Source organism: Sinohyriopsis cumingii, chromosome 12, assembly GCF_028554795.1.
Source record: "Sinohyriopsis cumingii isolate HCF-2022 chromosome 12, ASM2855479v2, whole genome shotgun sequence".
Taxonomy (NCBI): domain Eukaryota; kingdom Metazoa; phylum Mollusca; class Bivalvia; order Unionida; family Unionidae; genus Sinohyriopsis; species Sinohyriopsis cumingii.
This window is the reverse complement of record NC_142972.1, coordinates 16,986,220-17,007,169: the sequence shown is the minus strand read 5'-3', so window position 1 is coordinate 17,007,169 and position 20,950 is coordinate 16,986,220. Positions and strand designations below refer to the sequence as shown.

Here is a 20,950-nt window from a genome sequence, read left to right as displayed (position 1 = left end):
GACCTTCAAGCTAGGATGCTTTTTTGCAAATTTTGATGAATTCTGATGAACATTTTTTGCAACACATTTCAGTTTATTTATTGTGCTTTTAGTAATGGCACCCATGTTTGAAAGCAAACTAGTTATCATTTCTAAAACAAAATGAAAGTGCTTCAAGCCAGAATGATTAGTTTCCAATCTGGTAAAATCCTTTTGAGCACATTCTGTGAAAAAGATATTTTAAATGTTTCTATTTTTAGTAATGGTGGCCATAACTGTTGGCAGATTGGCATCATTCTGTACAAGTTGAAAGTAGTCTATATTAGTATTTTTTCTTTCAAATTTGGTCAAATTTTGTTGTGTGGCTTTTGAGAAGTTACTTAAAGGTTTCTGATCCTAGTAATGGCAGCAACACTTAATGGCAGATCAGCATTATCTATATAAATCTGAAAACCCCTAATGCCAGAATTCTGTCAATTTTGGTAAGATTCTGCAAAGCTTATTGAGAGAAAAAGCAATTGCATTATTTTTCTGTTTTTAGTAATGGTTACATTATATACTGGCAAACTGGCACTGTGTGTAGAAAGAACTTTATGCCATGATTCTTTCTATTAAAATTGTTCACATTCTGTTGAGTGGTTGTTGAGATGTCATTTCAGTTTTTCTATTTTTAGTAACAATAACCATATTTGATAGCATATTGGCAACATTCCTCATATGACTGATTAGAATTGTCAGATGAAATGTGTTGTACAGAGGAGTTTTAACCTGGTTCATTGAAGAAAATAAACTTTCACATACTGCTGTGGAAGGTGAAAGTGTGAAGAGCAATTCTACCATGGTTTTCTCATGCATAAACTGTTTCTCTTTGGATTCAAATAGGTGTCTGGACTTCCAGCATTAATGGTATCTAATTTACTCATTAAATCTGAGGAATATCATTAGAACTGAAGGAATAACATTTGTATAACCTTTTTATTTTCTGTTCAAAGTTAAGGCAATTTCTTGACTGTATCCAAAACACCAAGATTTAACTGATTGTTACAGTGTGTTATGATTACAAGATTAATCAACAGTGTCTGAAAGCCTCTTTGCTCCCATGCTTACACCAGATTATGGGTTCTCAAACCTTTTGTACTCAAGATACACTTGAGAGGACTCCATTTGAAGAAACCCACCTTCAAAAGTGAGCTGTGACCCATAGATTGAGAACCTATGCACAGGGCCCATCCATGTGGACAAAAACAAGTTGAATGCAATTATGTTGCATGCTGTCAGCATCATCAAGTTGTACATCAACATTACAAAATCCACTCTTAAAAAACATCCCGTCAGAATCTAAGCTTTCAAGATAATATATGAAAAGTAGTTTTCACAAGCATTAAAATATTCAAGTCAATCAAGGTGCAGAACTTTAACATATGATCCAAAATTACTAATCACCAAACTCATCTGAGATCTTTTCAAGATAGAGCATTACAGAAAGTCTGGTTCATATGAAACAAAAGCTGTAGATGCTGGAGAATTCAACAGCTATTAGGAATGCATGGCTATTCTTTGTCAGTCAAGGTTCATAACCCTGGACAAATGTATCAAAACTCTCTGTGACTGTGAATTTTATTAGCGAATATTATTGATATTAAACAAAATCATGTAAATGCAGCAGTCTTCAGAAGCCAATGAGATGTTAAAGTCAATCAACGACCATAACTATGCATGTAAAAATAAAAATCTAATTCATTTGGTTCAAAACAAGCAAAATAAGAATATAAGCATGTTCAAATCCTGTGTCCTTTAAGGACAATGATTCTGCAAATCACGGTCAAAATCTAATACAGTTAATCCCCAAAACCTGTCAAAATATTTGCTGAACCAAATCTTAACTTAAATCTGCTTGAAACAAAGAAAAACTATATATGCTACAGTGTTAACATGCCATTAAGATGCTCATTCTATGCTAATCAAGGGCCATGACTGGGAAAGAATTTGTTAAAATCTACTCATTATCAAACTTATTTCAGACATTGTTAAGATGATGCTTCAAAGTCAATATCAAGCAATCAGCTTCTTTTCAAAGGTTATCTAATTTTCCTGTACAAAGCTTTCAGCAGCCATATGAAATATTAATTATCATGCAGAAAGTAAAGACAACTTCAGTCAACTTGGCCAACGAAATGCTGTCCCCTGTGACAGTGCTTAAATATGGTACAACAGTTTGTAAAAAAAAACATAAAGTAGAGACACTATAATTAGCAGAAAAATCTGGAATAATTGTTATTTTTTAAATCATTTTTTAAAATCATTGTTAGTAAATCTGCTTCAGAAGTATTGTCAAAGACTGCCACCAAAGACAACATTTTATTGGATGGAAGTCACAGCCTTTGAATAACAGAGAATAACCCACTATTAGAAACATAGTATATACATCAGTCATAACTTGATCAGCTACAACAGCTGACGCCTCTGAAGAAATTCATGCAGTCCATTTTTAAGTCTTACTCATTCTTGAGTACAATACAGTCAACCTTTGGAGGGTAACCAATCAAACTACAAAATATTGTCATCAATATTAATGATTACCAATGAATAAATATATCTATTCCTACTTCGAATTGCACTGATCAGAAAGGGCTTTCACTATCAACCAAGCCATATATGGCACGGAAAATGTATGTGGTCATGTGCTTCACCCTATTTAATCCATGTGTGTAAAACGTAACATCAAGGACAGAATGACCGACGGTAACAAGAGCGTACAACTAACAGATGAATAAAATTAAGTTTCATTATTTTGACATAAAACAGCATCAAATAAATGAATTTTAAACACGAAATGTCCACAAATCAGTGAAGCATGAAATATATGTCAAAGAGCCCTCTTTTTGCAAAAAGGGTACTGTACTAGTTTCAAGACTCTAGGTAGGATAGTATGTATATATCATGCCAAAAACCCAGGTGGTCTCAAATTGAAAAAAGAACTAAAGCCAGTTGAAGAATGATAAACTTTTGCTGCGAGGTAGTATTCATTTTAATAAGCATTACTTGCTCATTGTAGAAGGTGAACATTTTGGTCCTGGTTTTACGATTTACTGACTTTGGTCACATTTTGTGTTTGATGATCATTTTTGAGGCACTGTGCATGCTTAAAATATGAAATTGGGGATGATAAACATCTCTCTTAGATTTATTTTTTTAGTTGTTTTCTTGGTTTCAATGGCACTTTTAATACCATACTGGCTATATCAATTACAAAAGAAATGGTAGCTAAGTGACTTTGACAAGGGCATAACTGACCAAAGCTGATATGGGCAGGCATTAAGCCCCTGACCATTGAATAATGTGCCTAACATTCATACACAAAAGTTTCTAGAACCACACCCTTACAATAGAAAATCACTGTGACCAATAATCAATCATTTTACTGGTTTTGGTCAATGTAATATAAAGCAGATATGTGCAATTTCTCCAGGGCACAGACTGGATATTGATTTTTAAATGTATCCATATGATGTAAATGTAACAGGACAAAACAGGTCATGGGCCACATGTAGCTGTTGGACTGAAGGTTTAGCATTAATCATGTACAAGAAATAAAGTTAGTTCCCCCATACACCTGCTTAGTAGGTACACGCTATGAAACAACTCCAAACTGCTGCCATGGAAGAAGGACTGAGACTGCACATAAGCAGATGCTTTTATGTGTGTGGATGTATGCTATTTTGATGCTGGGGATAATGTGATACATATTAACTTCAGAAAGGTGAACTAAAAACTGTGTGAATGTCAGAGTCAATGGGTTACCTATTCTTAACTAATAAAAGGCAATAACTCAGTCAAATTCTGAACACCACCAAATTTATTTGATCTAATGCTCAGATGAAGCTTCAATGTGAATATTAATGAAATCAAACAAGAGTGTGAAAGCTACAGTGTTCACAAGCTGTTGGGATACAGACATACTGTAAGTCAATCAAGTCCAATAACTCCTAGAAAACAAATCAAATAATCTCATTATCAAACTCCTCTATAGTCTCATTGATATGAAACTTCATAGCAAATTTGGACAATATGGAATAAAAAATATTGGTGCTTATGTGTACAAGGTTATACATTAGTAATGTCAATGCTCAAATTATCAAGGGCCATAACTCTAAGAAATATATGCAAAGTGTTCTTATCATCATAGGGGCCCCAGGTGGCTGAGGCACTTGCCTCTACAGATCACTCGCGTATCTCACGTCTGTCCATGTGAGTTCATGTCTTGGTTCAATCAACAACCTCTTGTTCAGATGAAGCTTTTAGAAAATAGATTTAGCGGAAATTTAAACATAAATGTAGAAGCTACAGTGATCACAATCTTGTGCAATAGTACTTATAATGTTAAGACAGTCAAGCCCTCATAACACTAACAATTATGTACAAATTTGCTCATCATCAACTTCTCCCGAGTTCTAATTGAGATAAGGATTTGACCCAAATTTGGCTGAAATCTAATAAATGTGAAAGTTAGAATGTTCACAAGTTTAAAACACTGGCTATTATAAGAAGATCAAGTGGCCATAATTTGGAAATTTTTGCAAAATGCATTCAGCACAGAACTCATCTGAGCTGTATTTAACATGAGGCTCTACAGCTGCACATAGTTCAAATTTAATAATGCATTTGGATACTAAAGCATTCACAAGGCATATGGACAGATGGAAGCATGAATGGATGCAAAGACAAATGGTGAACATTTCTCTGTCCTCTTGCCCAGGTAGTGAGAAAAAAATATTAAAGCTTTCCATACCCCTTTGCCATCTCAAGTCTGTTTGAGATTTCTGCAGCGATGGTCTTGACTGATTGGTCTGATTTTTTCCACCCTTCAAAAGGTATTAACTCTTTGGACTGATGATCTCCATCCTCCACCTCTGTATCTTCTTTTTCTTCCCCAATTGTAGCTTGTCCCTCTAGATGATCACTGCACCAAATTATACCTGTCAAAATGAAAATTTTGTCCTGAACCATGTACTCAACATTTTACTCCAATTACCATAAAAACAAGTATAAAATAAACTTCTTAAAATTATAAACCCATCAATGATATCCCACTGAGTAAGCAACATCTAATAAGGAATCAGAAAACCATGTAATAAAAAGTTTACATCATTTGGCAAACACAACAAGATGGCTCTGGTTGGATGATTTGCACTTGATCTGACATAATTCTCAGCCTAGGATGTCACATTTTTCTCTCATACACTTAATATATACATATGTGTGATAAGAAAAATAGTGACTTTTATATATACAGACTCTGATATAGTTCACAAACTGTATGAATAATAGCATTTCTATTCTCCAAAAAATGTTCCTGTGGCCAAATGCATTAAAAGGATGGTTAAACTATTAATTTCCACTTCACTGTATTTGTACTATTTTACATCTAAAAACTTACAAAAAGGGACAAAACCATCTTGTCAGTTCTAGTTTTAAATAAAATGCACCAACCAATAATTTTAATTGTGACTACAATTTTGCTGGAGACAGAAAAGTGGCTTCTATGACTCATTTCCAACCAACACAGGTTCAACAAAAATGAAATACCTCTTTTCTGTAGTATGCTAAAAACCTATTGCATAAATTATTAATACAGTCAAACTTGTCTACAATGGCCACCCATAGGAAAAGGTCTAATTGACCTTTGTAGACAGGTGATCCCTGAAGGCAGGTTCAGCTCTCACACATGGTTCATGACAAATGCATCACATAATAGCATTAGAATTAGTAGTAGTAGCATAATTATTACTATTTTGCCTGTATTATTATTAGCAGTAATGTAGTAGTATGATATCAATATACAGTGGTACCCCTCATGAACGGCCCCCTGACCACCAGCCACCCAATTTTTTCAGCCAGAATCCCTTGGCACTGACGAGTTTGTGTTCAAAAGTACCCATCAAGATAGGTCACCCCTCTAATGCGACCAGCAGACAATATATTATTGCAAATTTACTCCTCATAAGCAGCCATATGTTATTACTAATATGTGTCCAGAACCAATATTTAATTTATATGGTAAGGAAAGTAATCCAATTATCTTTCTGGATGTCTGTTTCCAGATGTCAGGTTTTTGTTACTCAAAGAAGTGTTGGCTAAAGTACATGTACCACTAAGGTTAGTAGTATTAATGCTGACATTTAGAGGAAATGGGCTCAGCAATTTTTTGTTAGTTGTGGCGGCTTCACACAGAGGTTTTTATCTTTTTAAATGATTATAACCAGATATAACTGTTAAGATCATAGCATGCTCAGCATAGGCTAAATATAGATTCTGTGGATTAACACACAGAAAAATTAACCTTGAACAAAACAGGGTACCAGACAAAGATTGTAAAATCACGTGACAGTTCATGTATCATATCCTTGATAAACAAGGAATTTTGTTTACTCTACGAAAGTTTCGTCTGCGTAATTAAATTGCAATACTGTACAATTAGCAACATATGAGTAAACTCTTAAAAAACTTTAACATGTCATCATCTAAATGGAGAAATAATACTCCAGAAGGAAAAGTAAAAGTTATTTGATTTGACGACAATGGAGAGAGTTCACTTGCCAATAAAATTTATGTTGGGAATACTCAAATAAACAACATCATAACAGATGAGAAGAATATCCTGTAGCAGTGGGAAAATGGAGTAAATGGAAAGAGGATTATTTTAAATATGAAACAATATATGTACAGAGATTTAAATATTATTTTTAATGGTTTTGCTATGTGCATACCAACAATACCCACTCACATTTCACGCCTAAGAATAAGAACTACTAATTTATGTAACCTTGAAATAAGTCTAAGACAAGAACATTTTAATAACTGATGCTAATTTTAAATGAAGGTATTAACTGCTTTAAGTTATATGTAGATTTCTTATCATAAACACATACATATACATACACATACATCTCTTAACTGTAGTCCGCCTCTGGAAAGGCCACCTGTCTTATATGGCCCCTTTCCTTGTGCAGGAGGGGTGGCCATATAAGAGGGTGGACCACTGTATATGTATTTAGTAAAGCTATTTAGCAAAAACAAAAGATAACAAAATAACAAAAAGAAAAGTTCCACACAAGATTACTGTATCCTCACTCTAATTCCTTATGATTCTCCTATCATTGTCATACGTGTTGAAATATTGAAGAATTGTTAGCAGTTCCTTTAATTCGCATCCAAACTTTATCTGACTGGGAAACAAAGGACTGACTGGTGTAATTAGGCATGAAAACAGGTGTTCACATTTCACTGGATCCCATCCATTGTGTGTGTGCATGTGTGTGTGAATTGTGTTTGCCATTTGTTTCAACATATTGAAAAGACTTACCATCTATAATCTCATCAGGTTTAACATGCCTAAGAGCTGCATCTGCAAGTTTCTCTGAATATCCAGCTTTCATCATCTCTTCAATAAAGTTTCGTACTACCTCTTTCTCCTTTGTTTGATCTGATCCATACTCCTCATCTTCATGACATTCCATCTCCTCACATTTCTCATCCACCTCCATCTGATCTACCTCCAAATCTTCTGAAGCCTTCTTCATGGCATCTACCAGATCTTCATACGTACAATTCTCCTTCACAGCTGATAAAAGGGGGTAGATCTTGATATCTAGACCTTGGTTTGGACCAACCTTCACTAGCTCTTGTTGTAAAATAACCAGCTGGTCTGTTGTGAAATAGTTCAACTCCAGATATTTTGATCTTTTCTGGTTGATATGGTCTAACCACTTGTCTAGACAATTCTCCATAAATCTTGCAATTTTTGGTATGATTGTTGTGACATCATCTTTCCAGGTGCATCTTCCCTTTAGAGGATTGGCTTCCTGACTAAATTCTATAAAGGCACACACGGAGCATTTGGGATCACAAAGGAATTTGGTCTGCCAATGTTTGAAAAGGACACATCCTGCTGAGTTCAGTTTAATGAAGACATTGGCAAGTCTCATGACACTGTCAGATACCTGCATGAGTAGAAAAGAGTTTGAAACAAAAGTACCAATACCTGACGTTATACACAGTTATCACAGTATCCTTCCAACTATTACACTGGTAACTGATATTTGCTAAAACAAAACTTGCAAGCAAATTTAATTTATTAATTTTAACAATATTTCTTACCTTCCATTTTCTTTTTTAAAGTCACATAAAAACTCTTTGAAATCACTTTTCATATTTACTTGTCAAAACAAATCACCTATCAACTAGAGTATATTTGGAGCAGCAGACAATAAACAAACTGGTATGAATATTTTTTTAAAAGTCTAAATATTAGGTCAAAGTGACCTAGTTTCAAAATGAATGAATTATTCTTTGAGAAGCATCCATATATATAAATTTACATTAATGCAGATGAAGTAGAATCCTAGATCTTGATGTTATAATGAGTAGGTGAAAACAAAAGGTCAAAAAGTAGTTCACATTGACATAGTTTTGCTTTAGGATGATATACTCTTCTTTAGAAGTACCCACATACCATTTTAATGAGTGTAGGTGAAATGGGGTCTAAAGTATTCATTGTGTAGAATTACTCTTGTTAACACATTAACCCCTGCTGCCTCGATAACTCATCGTACTTTACCTCTCTCATCTCCCGAGTGCCTCGATAACGTGGCTGAGTTTACCTAGCTTGTATCCCAAGTGCCAAGTTTGAGTGACATTATTTATCTAGGCCTGTATCCCGCATGAAGAGTTAAATTGGCACAAACCATTGGTTGATTTGAAGCCATTTCCTAATTATGCAGGCAGCTTAACCAATAAAATTTTAGCTTATATAGACAGAGTGAACATTGCTGAAAGGAGGGAATAAAATTTGACTTCGATGGCAGCAGAAATAGTGAAAATATATACATCTGAAAATGATGCAAATTGACAAGAATCAGCCACTGGGAACAGACTTTTACCTGACAGATTCTAACGGAGAATTTTCAGGATTTTAATCAGATGAGATTGATAGTGACATCGAAATATCTACTGGAGACGACAGCGGTAGTGATGAGAATGAGAATGTTGAAGAAGAAGAAAATGAAAGTAGAGCTGATCGATGATCGTAAATGATAAAACACACATTGACAAGAGGCTATACAAAGGACCAACACCAGGGCCAACAACGGATTTAGACCCTGATGCAAATGAAGTTAATTTTTTGGATCTTTCTTTTTGTTGAAGAATCGTTAAATAAATGTTTGGGAAATATATGCTGTTAACATGAATGTTCATAATTCAAGGTTTGTTAAGTGTCTTATTAGTTTTAAAATTTTCAGTGAGAGTTCTAAGGAAGAAATGTAAGTAAAGAACAAGCAAAATATGCCCATTTGTGCACAGTATTCACAGGGTGTTAAGTTTACAAGAGAAGACAAGTGGAATTTCTGTGTACATGAAATAGAATTATTTAATGTGTTGATGGTGTTAATAATTCTCTGTGAATTCATAACGGATTTTATGGATTATTCATGGCAAGAGAAGTAAATTGGCAAGTACATCATTTGTTTTCACCTTCATGCATTACTTTTATTTCCGCATGTAACATGAGATTTATACAATTATGTATGTAATTTTATTGAGAACTGCTGTGCCAAATTTCAGCTAAATTAAAAGAAAACAAATAAAATAATAACAGATTTATTGCAAGTAGCCCCCTCTATAAAAATCTGCAAGCCAAGTGCTGTCAGCTAGTCTCAGGGATACAGGCACTGGTAAGGCTAACACTGCTCTAGGTGATCTCTGCAAGTATGCTGTAGGGGACTGCCTAGCTGTTTGGCTCAGGGGTTAATGTGTTAAGCTGTAACAACATAACAAACTTTATTGAGCACAGAAGAAATAAAATTCAATATATTAAGTCACTCAAGTGTGAAAATTAAGTTATGCTGACCTGAGTCTGTCTTTCCAACAAACCTTTGTCGAAAAAGTAGGGATAAAGAAAACTGGGAAAAATGGAAGAGAGTGATACTGTATAAAGAAAAGTAGCATTAAATCTATATAAATGACTAAAAAATAAACAAATCCTTTACCTGTTTACTGAACTTACCGTTGTAAACTTAAACTGAAGCATGCGCTTACATACCATCTGTCTCTTTGGTCCCACTTACCCCTGTCATCTTTAATTATAGCTCCATATCACAAAGACTGTATCTAAATTCATTTTTATGATGTGAGTAATCAATTTTCAACATAGGTTTGAAAAAAGTAGGGATAGTAAGGCCAGTTTGGAAATATGTAGGGAAGAAAGGGTTTCTGCAAAAAAGTAGGAAAAGAATGAAAAGGTAGGACCCATAAAAAGATTGCAATGTTTTATATGGTTGGGTTACTCACCCAGATATGACTTACATTTCAGTTTTCATGAGCATAGGTGAAATATGGTCTAAGATACTGAGGAATAAAAAAACAATTAGCTAATAAATACAGGTTTTGGTATGGCTGAGTTACTTTCTTCAACATGTATCCACATATCAATTTTCATGTGCTGGTGATTTATAAAATCTCTAGGAATAAACACATAAAAAAAGAATGGGGCTTAATTATCATATCTAATTATTGTTCATTGGGTTTTTTAATTTGTGGTTCAGGGCATTAATGAAATCCATGAAAATTGGTACCCAACAAAAATTAGTGATAATACTGTATATAATATTTGTAAACATTAACTGTTCTTTCTATCCTCTGTATTTCTAGTTTGCCGTGTCTTGAATTTGTACAAAGCATCTGTTTGTTCTTAACTGTGTGCCAGAGCAAAGTTTGACTGCATAGCTAGGTGGTGTCAAAATTGCAAATGAAAGAGGTCAACATAACTTATATGTCAATAAATGTTATTTTGATATCTGGTCTTCATATCTCACTTTTTCTTAGTTGCACACTGACATATCAATTTTCAAAAGTGTTCATAAAATAAGATCTAAGTTACTGAGAAAGAAACCAATGAATAAACAACAAACAAAATACATTAGAAGCATTGGATCTGATATAAAAAGGTATGTGAGACAACTATTTTCAAAGAAAGCTTCTGAGCAGGCTCTCAGGATAAACTCCAATTATGGCTTGGCAAAAGATTCAAATCTTATGCAATGGGAACCAGTTTTTTGCCACATCCAAATCATTGATGCCTCAAACATAGTTTTGTCTTGTTTCATCAAATGGCAACTGTTTGATGAAAAAGAAAAACGTTATTTATCAATCAAAGAAAAGTATTTATTTACTAACCAACATAAATCTGTCTACATCATCTTTTCCCTGCTCTGCCCTCCCTGCCACCAACATCAGACGACTCTGAAGATCCTGTAGTTGTTCAAATGTGTATTGTCTGTCACCTTGGGACTCCTTGTCATGGTCAGGCACTGTCAACTGCAGGGTATTCTGGAGATCCTGAGAGAAAAAAATATATATCATTTACAAACCTGAATTATCAAGTAAAAATTCTAGTTTTGAGAAAAACTATAAAATCATTTGTGCATGAAGGCTGAATAAAATATTGCAACAAGATAACTGTGAACAGTACATTATACACATGCACCCTGTTTAATAGTCTTCTGCATAGGCACTAGTATGGCATGTTTCACTCTGGAGACTAGTGATGAATGGGTCTTAGTCACACGCGATGCCTTAGGTATGAGCCCTCCACAGGACTGGTCAAGGCACATGACTTCATAGTTTTGGAAGAAACATTTTTTTTTCCTTTCAGTCAGAGTGACTCTGACCTTTGACTTTCAACCTCAAATGAAATAGGGTTCTTTCTGACCAACAGACTTTGGTGAAAGTATATTGTCAAGAACTGAAACTTGTGCAGGAACCATTTTTAAAATTTTCATATAATGACATTGACTTTTGACCCAAAAATTAAAAGGATTCTTTCCACTTATTCCCCACAACACTTAGTACATGTCTGTAAAGTACAAGAAAAATTTATTGCGCAGAAGCCATTTTCTACTTTCAGTCAGTGACCCGTCTACTGATTTTTGACACTAAAATCAATAAGCTTCCAAGTAGCCCCAAGTGGAAAACAAGCACAAAGTTTGGTCCAGGCTATGACTTAGAGCTAGTGTTATTGTGCAGAAACTTTTTTCCTCTTTCAGTCAGTGACCTTGACTACAGACCTTTTGACCCCAAATTTATTGCGCTTTTTCTTTACCCCAAGTGCAAGCTATTTGCAAAGTCTGGTAATGGTAGTTGATGGACAACTCAAGATTTCTGTGCAAAATGAATTAGCAACACAGGCTGGCAACATGACAAGATATGCTCAGCCTTATGGATGGAAAACAAAAATTATCTCTGGCTCTCTTCATAGAGACTGTTATCATATCTCTCACTTCCCACAAGAACTGTTGGCATATAGTGGCCTTGAGATTCAACCTTTTGACCCCAAAATCAAAGGCACATGGTCTATGCTTGCCTTACCATTTGAGATAGTTTCAAAAGATCACCCATGAGCCACAAAAGAAACCAAAGATTTGTCACAGTTATATATTCTGTTTATTCTGGAGAATTTAAACAAAATTTGACCTGGAGTCATAAAGATGTAGTAATTGTTAAAAGGGTAAAATATTACGCTGATAGGAGGAAAGATATGAACTGAAAGCAAAGTATTAACCTCCTACTAATGAGTACAATTAAGGTTAAAATGGTGGCTAATCGGAGGTCTAAGTAGTTTGGTCTTTTAGCTTCATTACTTTGCTTTCACCTAATAAATATATAAAATGTAATAATCATCATAATAATAATCATCATAATAATAATAAGACCTTAAGTTTCAGAGCTAATTTACCATGAGGTCTTCTAGGTGCTATGTACAATATATACAGTATGTACAACATGATGTGAAGAATCTGGCTTGACACTTTATAATTAAGTGATTTTAAAAATCAATATATCAAGCCTGGAACACATGCACAGGCATCTGTGAACACATAAACATATATACAATAAAAATTATCATCCTGTATTGAAAAATTAAACTGTGAAAACAAGTCAAAAGGACAGATAAGCAGGCAGTATTTATATTACCAGAATGTTCAATTGTCATAAGATTACATTCATTTGAGACATCGATTATGAAAAGAAGAAATGCTAGGTGCCTCACTTATGTCATTGGAAATGTTGTTCCATACCAGTGGACCAGTATATTGAAAACATTTTTTAAAACAATTCCTTCTTTGGACTTGGCATAATGTAATTTTTACTTCTAATGGACCTTATATTGGAGTACTGTCAGCCTTTCCACGGTGAAAGATATTGCTAAGGTAGGCAGGAATGGCTTTTCTGGATACATATACATAAATTTGGCCTTTCTAAGAAATATTCTTTCATGTACTGGTAGAATTTTTATATTGTTCATTGTGTCCTGGAAATTGTCAATACAATGATCTAGAATGAAATGGCATGACCTCATTTGGCATCTTAAAAGTGTTGTTATGTTTAAATTAGATGTAATACCCCAAATTACATTACAATAGTCAAGATATGGCTGAATATAACTTTTATAAAAGATGACCCTATAATGAAATAGAAATATTTTGATTTTCTACAGTAGCCAAAGACAACAAATGTGTACATTTCCTGAAAGGTTAATAAAATGGCAAGACATTCATAATACAACTTATTTTTCTCAAAGTGAAAAAAATGTGAAGCCACTTCTTAATTTTTTCTTTGAAATAATTTCTAACAACGATCTTTCTGTCATTTTAAAACATACACAAACTTTACTTATTACACAGCTGCTGTATGCAAGCTTCAGTGTCAAGAATTTCTTAAAAAATATTTTGTTATATCTATTATGTATATAAAAACTGAATTCAATTTGTCAAAAGTACCAAATATTCAAATTTAAATCTGTAACATTTCAAATCAATATGAAAAAAACTTTCGCTGCTCACTACATCCTAGAAAATAGAATCTGTCTTTATGGTATAACGGTACCAATTGTGCAAGTCCAGGTGGGCGGAACTTAAGGTGTATGGAACATTGTATTCAGAATTAAAGAACAACACTAGCTGTGATTGGTGCATTATGTAAGAGTTGTACTTTCTGTTTGGCTTAAAAAAAAGTCGAGCCTCTTGGCAACATGTGAGTTTGTGTTAATTTCTATCTAGATCATATTTTGTAATTTTTATGATTTTTTTAAAATATGGTACACATGGCTGAAAATGTGCTTGTTGTGACTAGATAACTCTTACCCCTGTCTAGTTCCAGTAGAGTTATCTCTCTTAAACACAATGGAGTACCTGGTTATGTCATTGTCAAATTGACAATCTAGCATTGTTCTATATGACAGTGTGTGACATGCATGCCCAAGTTGGACAGAAAGTATATTTATTTCACAAAACATTAGCATTGAGGTATATGGAAAAACAATTGGTACTGTGATACCTTATAGACCATTTATTCAGCAATAAAATTGTACATTCTCAAGTTTAGTGTCTCATGACAAGTCATAACACTATATAATGAACATCTCTGTATATTAAGAATCCGATTCCACAAGACATGTGATCTTTCAAGACAAGTTTTCTATATTAGTTTATAGTATCATATATTTTTTTTTAAGTCACTGAAAAAATATTATTAACTTTCTTGGGAACTGCAATAGGATGCTACAATAGCAGTTGGGTCCACTTAGTGCAGTTATACCTAGAAGAGATGACAAAAGTTACAACTATTTAATATATTTGGGGATTTTTACACTGTTGCAACAATGAAGCATTACTGTCAAGTTTTTTTACTTTGCTCCAATGTGTTTACTCCAGAATTCAATTTATCATACAGAAAGGTGGTCTATTTGGAGCATCATACTATTCCATAGTTTACAATATCTTTTACAGTGTCTGAACCATCAATGCTCAAAAATACTTATAAATTGTTTTCAAAAAAATTAAATAGAAACTTAAAAAGGAAACTATTACTCAATCTCTCATTTTCTGATTCTTGACCTACATAAATATATATACTTGTATCTATCTCTAATAGATAACAAAAATCAGAAAATAAGAATACGTGCATACAATTTTTACAATTAGTCACCATTCTTCCATTAAAGTGAGATTGCTAAAGAGCACAGCACTGCATTTTTCACCTTTAATTAGGACAAAGTGAGCACTAAATTAAAGGTACAACTACTCTAATTGAACCCATCAGATTTAACTTCATCCTATTATAGTCTTTTAAACAGGAGTCCCTGACAGAACTGATACTCTACTTTCCTAGAATAGTTTTCCTGGAATTCAAGATAAAACAGTTTCTTCTTTTTAAGGCTGAGTGTTAAAACTATGTTGAAATTCTTGAGTAATAAGATTTTCAAATTAGTCAATGCACCAGCTATACTGGATGTCAGATCAGCACAATTTTCATTTATCACAAAGAAAACACCATTAGAGGACTATTGCTTTTTTAAAATAAAAAAACAACATCTTGTTATGAACATCAATTCAAGAGAATCAGTGAGAAAATATTAAATATATTTATTGTGGCATTTTTCTCCAAAGGTTTTACTCACCAATTTTATGCTAATGCACACAAAATCTGTTTCACAGAGCAATTAATGATTAAATGCATTTATTAAGCATACTGATTCAAACACAAGTGATTTTAGAGCAAAAATATATATCTCACCAAACCCAGTGTAGTGTTCTTTGCAGTACTGAATGCCCCTACACAGAAGATTCCCTTGGAATTAATGGCTTCAGCTTGGGCAAGGGAGGTAACTTCTACTGAACCATGTGCTTGTTTCACAGTCTTCAACCATTCTAGATGACGGTTTGTATCAAGCTAAAAAAAAAAAATAATTTTGAAAATAAAAATATATGTCTTTGTGAAATAAATACATATATACACAATCAGTGAAATACAAAAATGCATTAATAAATAATGTCTGCTCAACATGCATATCGTCTGATGACCAGAATATGTAGTTTCAAAATGAATCCACTGAAAACTGCAACAATAGTTGCATTCATGAAAATCTGACATATATTATACATGTATTGCCATATACTGCATCATGATGTAAATCAAAAGGGGCCAATAATTCTTACAAAATTTACAGGAACACAAAGATTTGTTGATATCTGCATCTTTTCATAATGACAATTATAATATTCTGATCTGCAAAAATTGAGTCTGTACTTTCATGGTCATTTCAGTAAGATATGTGGTCAAATCATGAGGAATGGCAGGTCTGCCTCTGTGACAGGGCATAACAGACAAAAACCAAGAAAAAAGAACATGATTTACTAAGATATCAAGGCAGAGGTATTATAATGAGGTTAAAAAAGCACAGACTAATACTGTTATCTCTTTTTAAAAATTATTGTTTATAAAATCTGCTTATAAAGATACTTTCATTGTCCTCTTTAAAAGTGATATTTTACTGGTGAAAAGTCTCTGAATCACATTTTTGGAGTGACAGCCAGTTCACAATTCTAGAATGAAGCATCGCCTGAGAAATGAATATCAAATATCAAATTTAACTCTAGTCAGGGAAGCATAAAATGCTGGTTATAACAGCCTACTTCTACAATGTGTGAAATATTGACCACTGCAACTTTCCTTACATTTGAGGTATTACTAAAATTTTCCAGCTTAATGATTCTATCATGAGCAGCTAAAGTACAAAATTTAACCAATGTCAGTGTGGCATGAAATATGAGTCACAGTGACCTACACTTGTGATCATGATGTGGTAGTCATCATGATGCATCCCCTCAGCAAGTTTCACTATTCCAGGTACAACAGAATGTATACAGGATGCAAAAAAAAAACAACTCAGCTAAACACATGCACACTGCTCTCTTGATAACTGGCATGTACTACTCTTGTAACATTGGAAGCATGTATTTAAAAAGTTCGGAAGTTATATTCGATACTGATGCAGTCAACATTATATCCTGCAAAAAGTAACATGTTTGTAACATACCTTAGACCTTAATTATCTCCAGTACAGTTACACAAACCTCATTTCCAAACCCTAAGAAGCTCAATGGATTCATGCTATCTATTGACCTGATGTAATTTTTGGATTATTTCCATTTCACATGATGATGGCAATCATATCTCTCAGTATAACACATACTCAAATCAACATGTGTAAGATAAACGTAATTATTGCCCTTCCTGCTTTATTTCCAAAGAATCTGAATATACCTTTTTTGTTCTTCTATACTAATAACACTTTTTAAGAGGCTTGTTTTCACTTCTATCTTGAACATGTATCATGACTGATGAGAGTCAACTGTTAAAACTTTAACGCCCTGGAAGCTTTCTGTCATATTTGGTCAAATTTAGCTGAGTGGATTTTAAGAGTTTTTCTATTGCTAGCAATGATGGCCATATCTGGTAATGGATTGTCATCATTTGTATCAATGGACTGTAAAAAAAATATTCATGCCAGGATACTTCCTATCAAGACTGGTCAAATTTTAAGCTGCTGTTTTGGAGAAATGAATATACATTTCTGTTTTTAGAAGTGGTAGCCAAACTAAGGGTGGATCAACATCATTTCAAAAGACTTTAAAGTCTTTTATGCCAGGATACTTCTGTTATAATAAGTCAAATTATATTCAACAGTTTTTAAGATAAAGTTACTTAAAAGCTTTCTGATTTTTTCAGTAACTGAAACTAGTGTTTGATAGCAGATTGGCATTTTTTCGTTTTTTTATAAAAACTGAAAAGTCTTCATACCAGGATGCTTTCTAGTAATTTGACAGTTTAATTTTTTTCAGTAAATCTGGAAAAGTAATTAAGGTTTTCTATTGTGTGTAATATAAGGATAATTCTGCCTAATTATTATCCTTCACTATTACTATTATTAGTATGCCGCTAACAAAGATACATTAAAAACATTTTAAATAAGCATTAACATTACAAAATACTGCATATGAATGTATTTTTATTGATGCTGGGAAATTTTAATTTGTTGCTGGGCAAGTCAAACTTAATTTTACTCATCCAATGGGCAAGTGGAAACAAAACAAACAAAAAATTAAGTCCTTATGCTATGAATTTGGTGAACAATCAGTGATGAAAAACATTAAATTGATTATGTTGCATGTTATCCCAAATGTACATAGAATTACTGTTTAACAATACATCTGTTTAAAATGACTAAATAAAACAAAAATTACTGCTCATGGACAAATCATAACACACAGTAAATGATGAACACTATTTTGGGACAATAACAAAAAAATATCTCAAGGTTGGTTAGAGTCTCAGTTAGTTCTTTAAACCCTCAAGCTACATACCAGTTTCTCTGGCAATTTTGGATCAGCTTTAAGTTCTTTCCAAAGAATTTGGCACTTGTCCAACAGTGTTTTGTACCCAGAATCCTCTTCCAGGTCAAAAATGAGGGGAGCATATCCTGTAGTGGCAGCATGAAGACAGTTGACCTTGGCAATCTCCATGTCCCCCTCCCCTGCTGATATACTGGCAAGATCAACAAACACCTTCAGTTCCTTCAGACCTCCTGTAAGAATGAGCATATTGTACTCTTTGAGATATATAATACAATGCTCTCACTGAGAGATTTGTGATTTTTGGCATTTAATGGTATATTTAGCATATGGTAGACCATACATGATGGCCATTATATTTGGTAGAGGAAGAGCCTCAAAAAAACCCAGAAAGAACTACCAACCCATGGGAACATACTGTCAAACTTTCTCCCATACCCATATTGGTTAAGCCAAGACTCAAACCCACACACACTAAGGTGAAATGTGCATGTGTGTGTGTGATTTGGATTTTTTAACGTAGCTTTTAACAATTTTTCAGTCATATCGCTATGATGTCTGCAGTGTGGCAGTTTATAGTGATGTCTAGCACTGGGCATCATACCACAGACGTGACATGATGTCTCACCCAGTCACATTATCCTAACACCGGGCCGACCAGTCATAACACTAACCTCGTAATGATGAGCATAAAGGGAGGAAGATGTTAGTACAATTTTTGTAAGTTTTTGGTATGACTCGGCTGATGATCGAAATAATAACCTCCCGCATCCAAGGCGGATGCTCTAACCACTAGGCCACCGAAGCTGTTCTAAGGTAATATGTAAGTGACCTGTAATGCAAGTGCCTTAGACCACTTGGCCACCTGTTGCCCTGATCTTAATGAAAAATGATGTCTAACAGAAGAAATATATATATATATATATATATATATATATATATATATATATATATATATATATATATATATATATATATATATATATTATTCCAGGTAGTCAAACTTGTCACTAGCAGCCACCCATGGGAAAAGAAAAAATTGTCCTTTGTACACAGGTGACCTCTGTAAACAGATTCATTTTTAAAAAATTGCTTTTGAACAAATAATATGCATCAGATATCATCATCATTATTATTATCATTATTATTATTATTATAACAAGATAGTTTATGTGCACAATACAACAAATTTAATTTATGTCAATATGTTGTTCTCTGAAATATATGTTCCACATAAGATTACTGTATCCTGCTCACTTTAATACATTGACTTAATATAATCACCGAGTTTGTTCACACGACAGAAACAATATTTGCTTTAACCAGTTGCTCAAGTCATGAAGATCAAAAGACAGTTGGCTTATGTGAGAAGCCTGTGATGAATAGGAAATCCGAAGAAGCTGTATATGGCTATTCTTTGTGACCCATGAATTGAAACTCTGCCTGTCATTAGAGACAAATTTTATACACTGAATGACCCCTAACCCTAATCAAAAAGTATACAACTCGCATCTCTTCTCGAAGAAGAACATTTCTCTTTGGAGATAGCCACAGTAAAATATATGAAGATATCAAACCATAACTATTACACTGGCACAAAAGGTGACTTCAAATTCTGATGCAATAATTCAAGCACTTTTACCACCATTCAGCAACAAATTGCTTTGACCCTTTACCCTAATGATAAAAACAACCTTACCTTCCAATTTGACATAGTGACACCTTCGATTTACATTGACTGGAGTATGGCGAGTATAAGCACTTTAAGAAAAGTTTGCATATCAATTCATGTAATATTGATTATATCTAATAATGCCTTCCTCATGAGGAAAAAGACAGTAGTCGCAGTAGATATGCACCAGTGACCACTTAAGGCAGGGAGAAACCATTGTTTGGTTAGGAAACACTTTGCTACTTGCCAGGGAAGGCAAGTGACTGTTATGTACATTCAGGTAGGACAGATTTTAATGACTTTTGTGAACAATGACAGCTGAGTTAAGGTGACCCTTAGGACAGGTGTGACTGTATCTAGTACTGTAGTGGCTGAATGGAGACTGATGATCTACCCTCCCTAAGATACTAATAGCAAGGTAATATTATATACAAATTCAGTTCTTATAGACCCCATATTTGTGACATACAGATCTAATGTTATCCATCTGAAAGCAGATAACTTGATCTTCCATATGTCAACATCAATAGAAACATGATGGTCAGATCAATGACATCCTTCAGTTTCTCCAAATCTGTGAAACAAAGCACTGTGAATAGAGCATGTCATCAGTGGTCATTTCTGAGTCAGTGATCCTGACATTAGATTTTGATCCTTTGATCCCAAACTTAAGTTTTATATATATCATCAAGGGTATAAGCAACATGTTGAGTTTGACAAAGATATGTATGGTAAAATATTTGGTACCATGAAGAAACTGTTTCTCTTCTTTGTTCTCTCTTTGCTTACATATGACCTTTCAAATCTGATATCAACAGTCATCTCTGAATCATGGAGGACAAATATTTGTGACATCTGGTCTATATGCATTTAATACAACTCAAACTGTCACATGGAAGATGCCTTGATTTGCAAAATCATGCTGACTTTAGCCTCTGACCTTAAGAATCCAAATTCAAAATGATTCATTGTATTCTCAAAGGAGCATAGAGTGAAGCTGGTGATGGCACAGTATACTCAAGAACTTGGGCAATAACAATAAGACCCTTTT

The 20,950-nt window shown here is 33.8% G+C and overlaps 1 protein-coding gene across 1 annotated transcript in view; it reads right to left on the bottom strand.

The window, feature by feature from the left end:
- LOC149786033 (E3 ubiquitin-protein ligase rnf213-alpha-like) overlaps positions 1 to 20,950 on the bottom strand; it is a 260,766-nt gene that overhangs the window by 112,252 nt on the left and 127,564 nt on the right. Inside the window, exons 19-23 of the mRNA XM_089978105.1 lie at positions 18,240 to 18,460; positions 15,610 to 15,765; positions 11,212 to 11,373; positions 7,343 to 7,979; positions 4,769 to 4,955 (exon numbers count right to left, since the gene is read on the bottom strand). Coding sequence (XP_089834231.1) covers positions 4,769 to 4,955; positions 7,343 to 7,979; positions 11,212 to 11,373; positions 15,610 to 15,765; positions 18,240 to 18,460 — 1,363 coding nt within the window. The remainder of the gene's footprint in view (positions 1 to 4,768; positions 4,956 to 7,342; positions 7,980 to 11,211; positions 11,374 to 15,609; positions 15,766 to 18,239; positions 18,461 to 20,950) is intronic.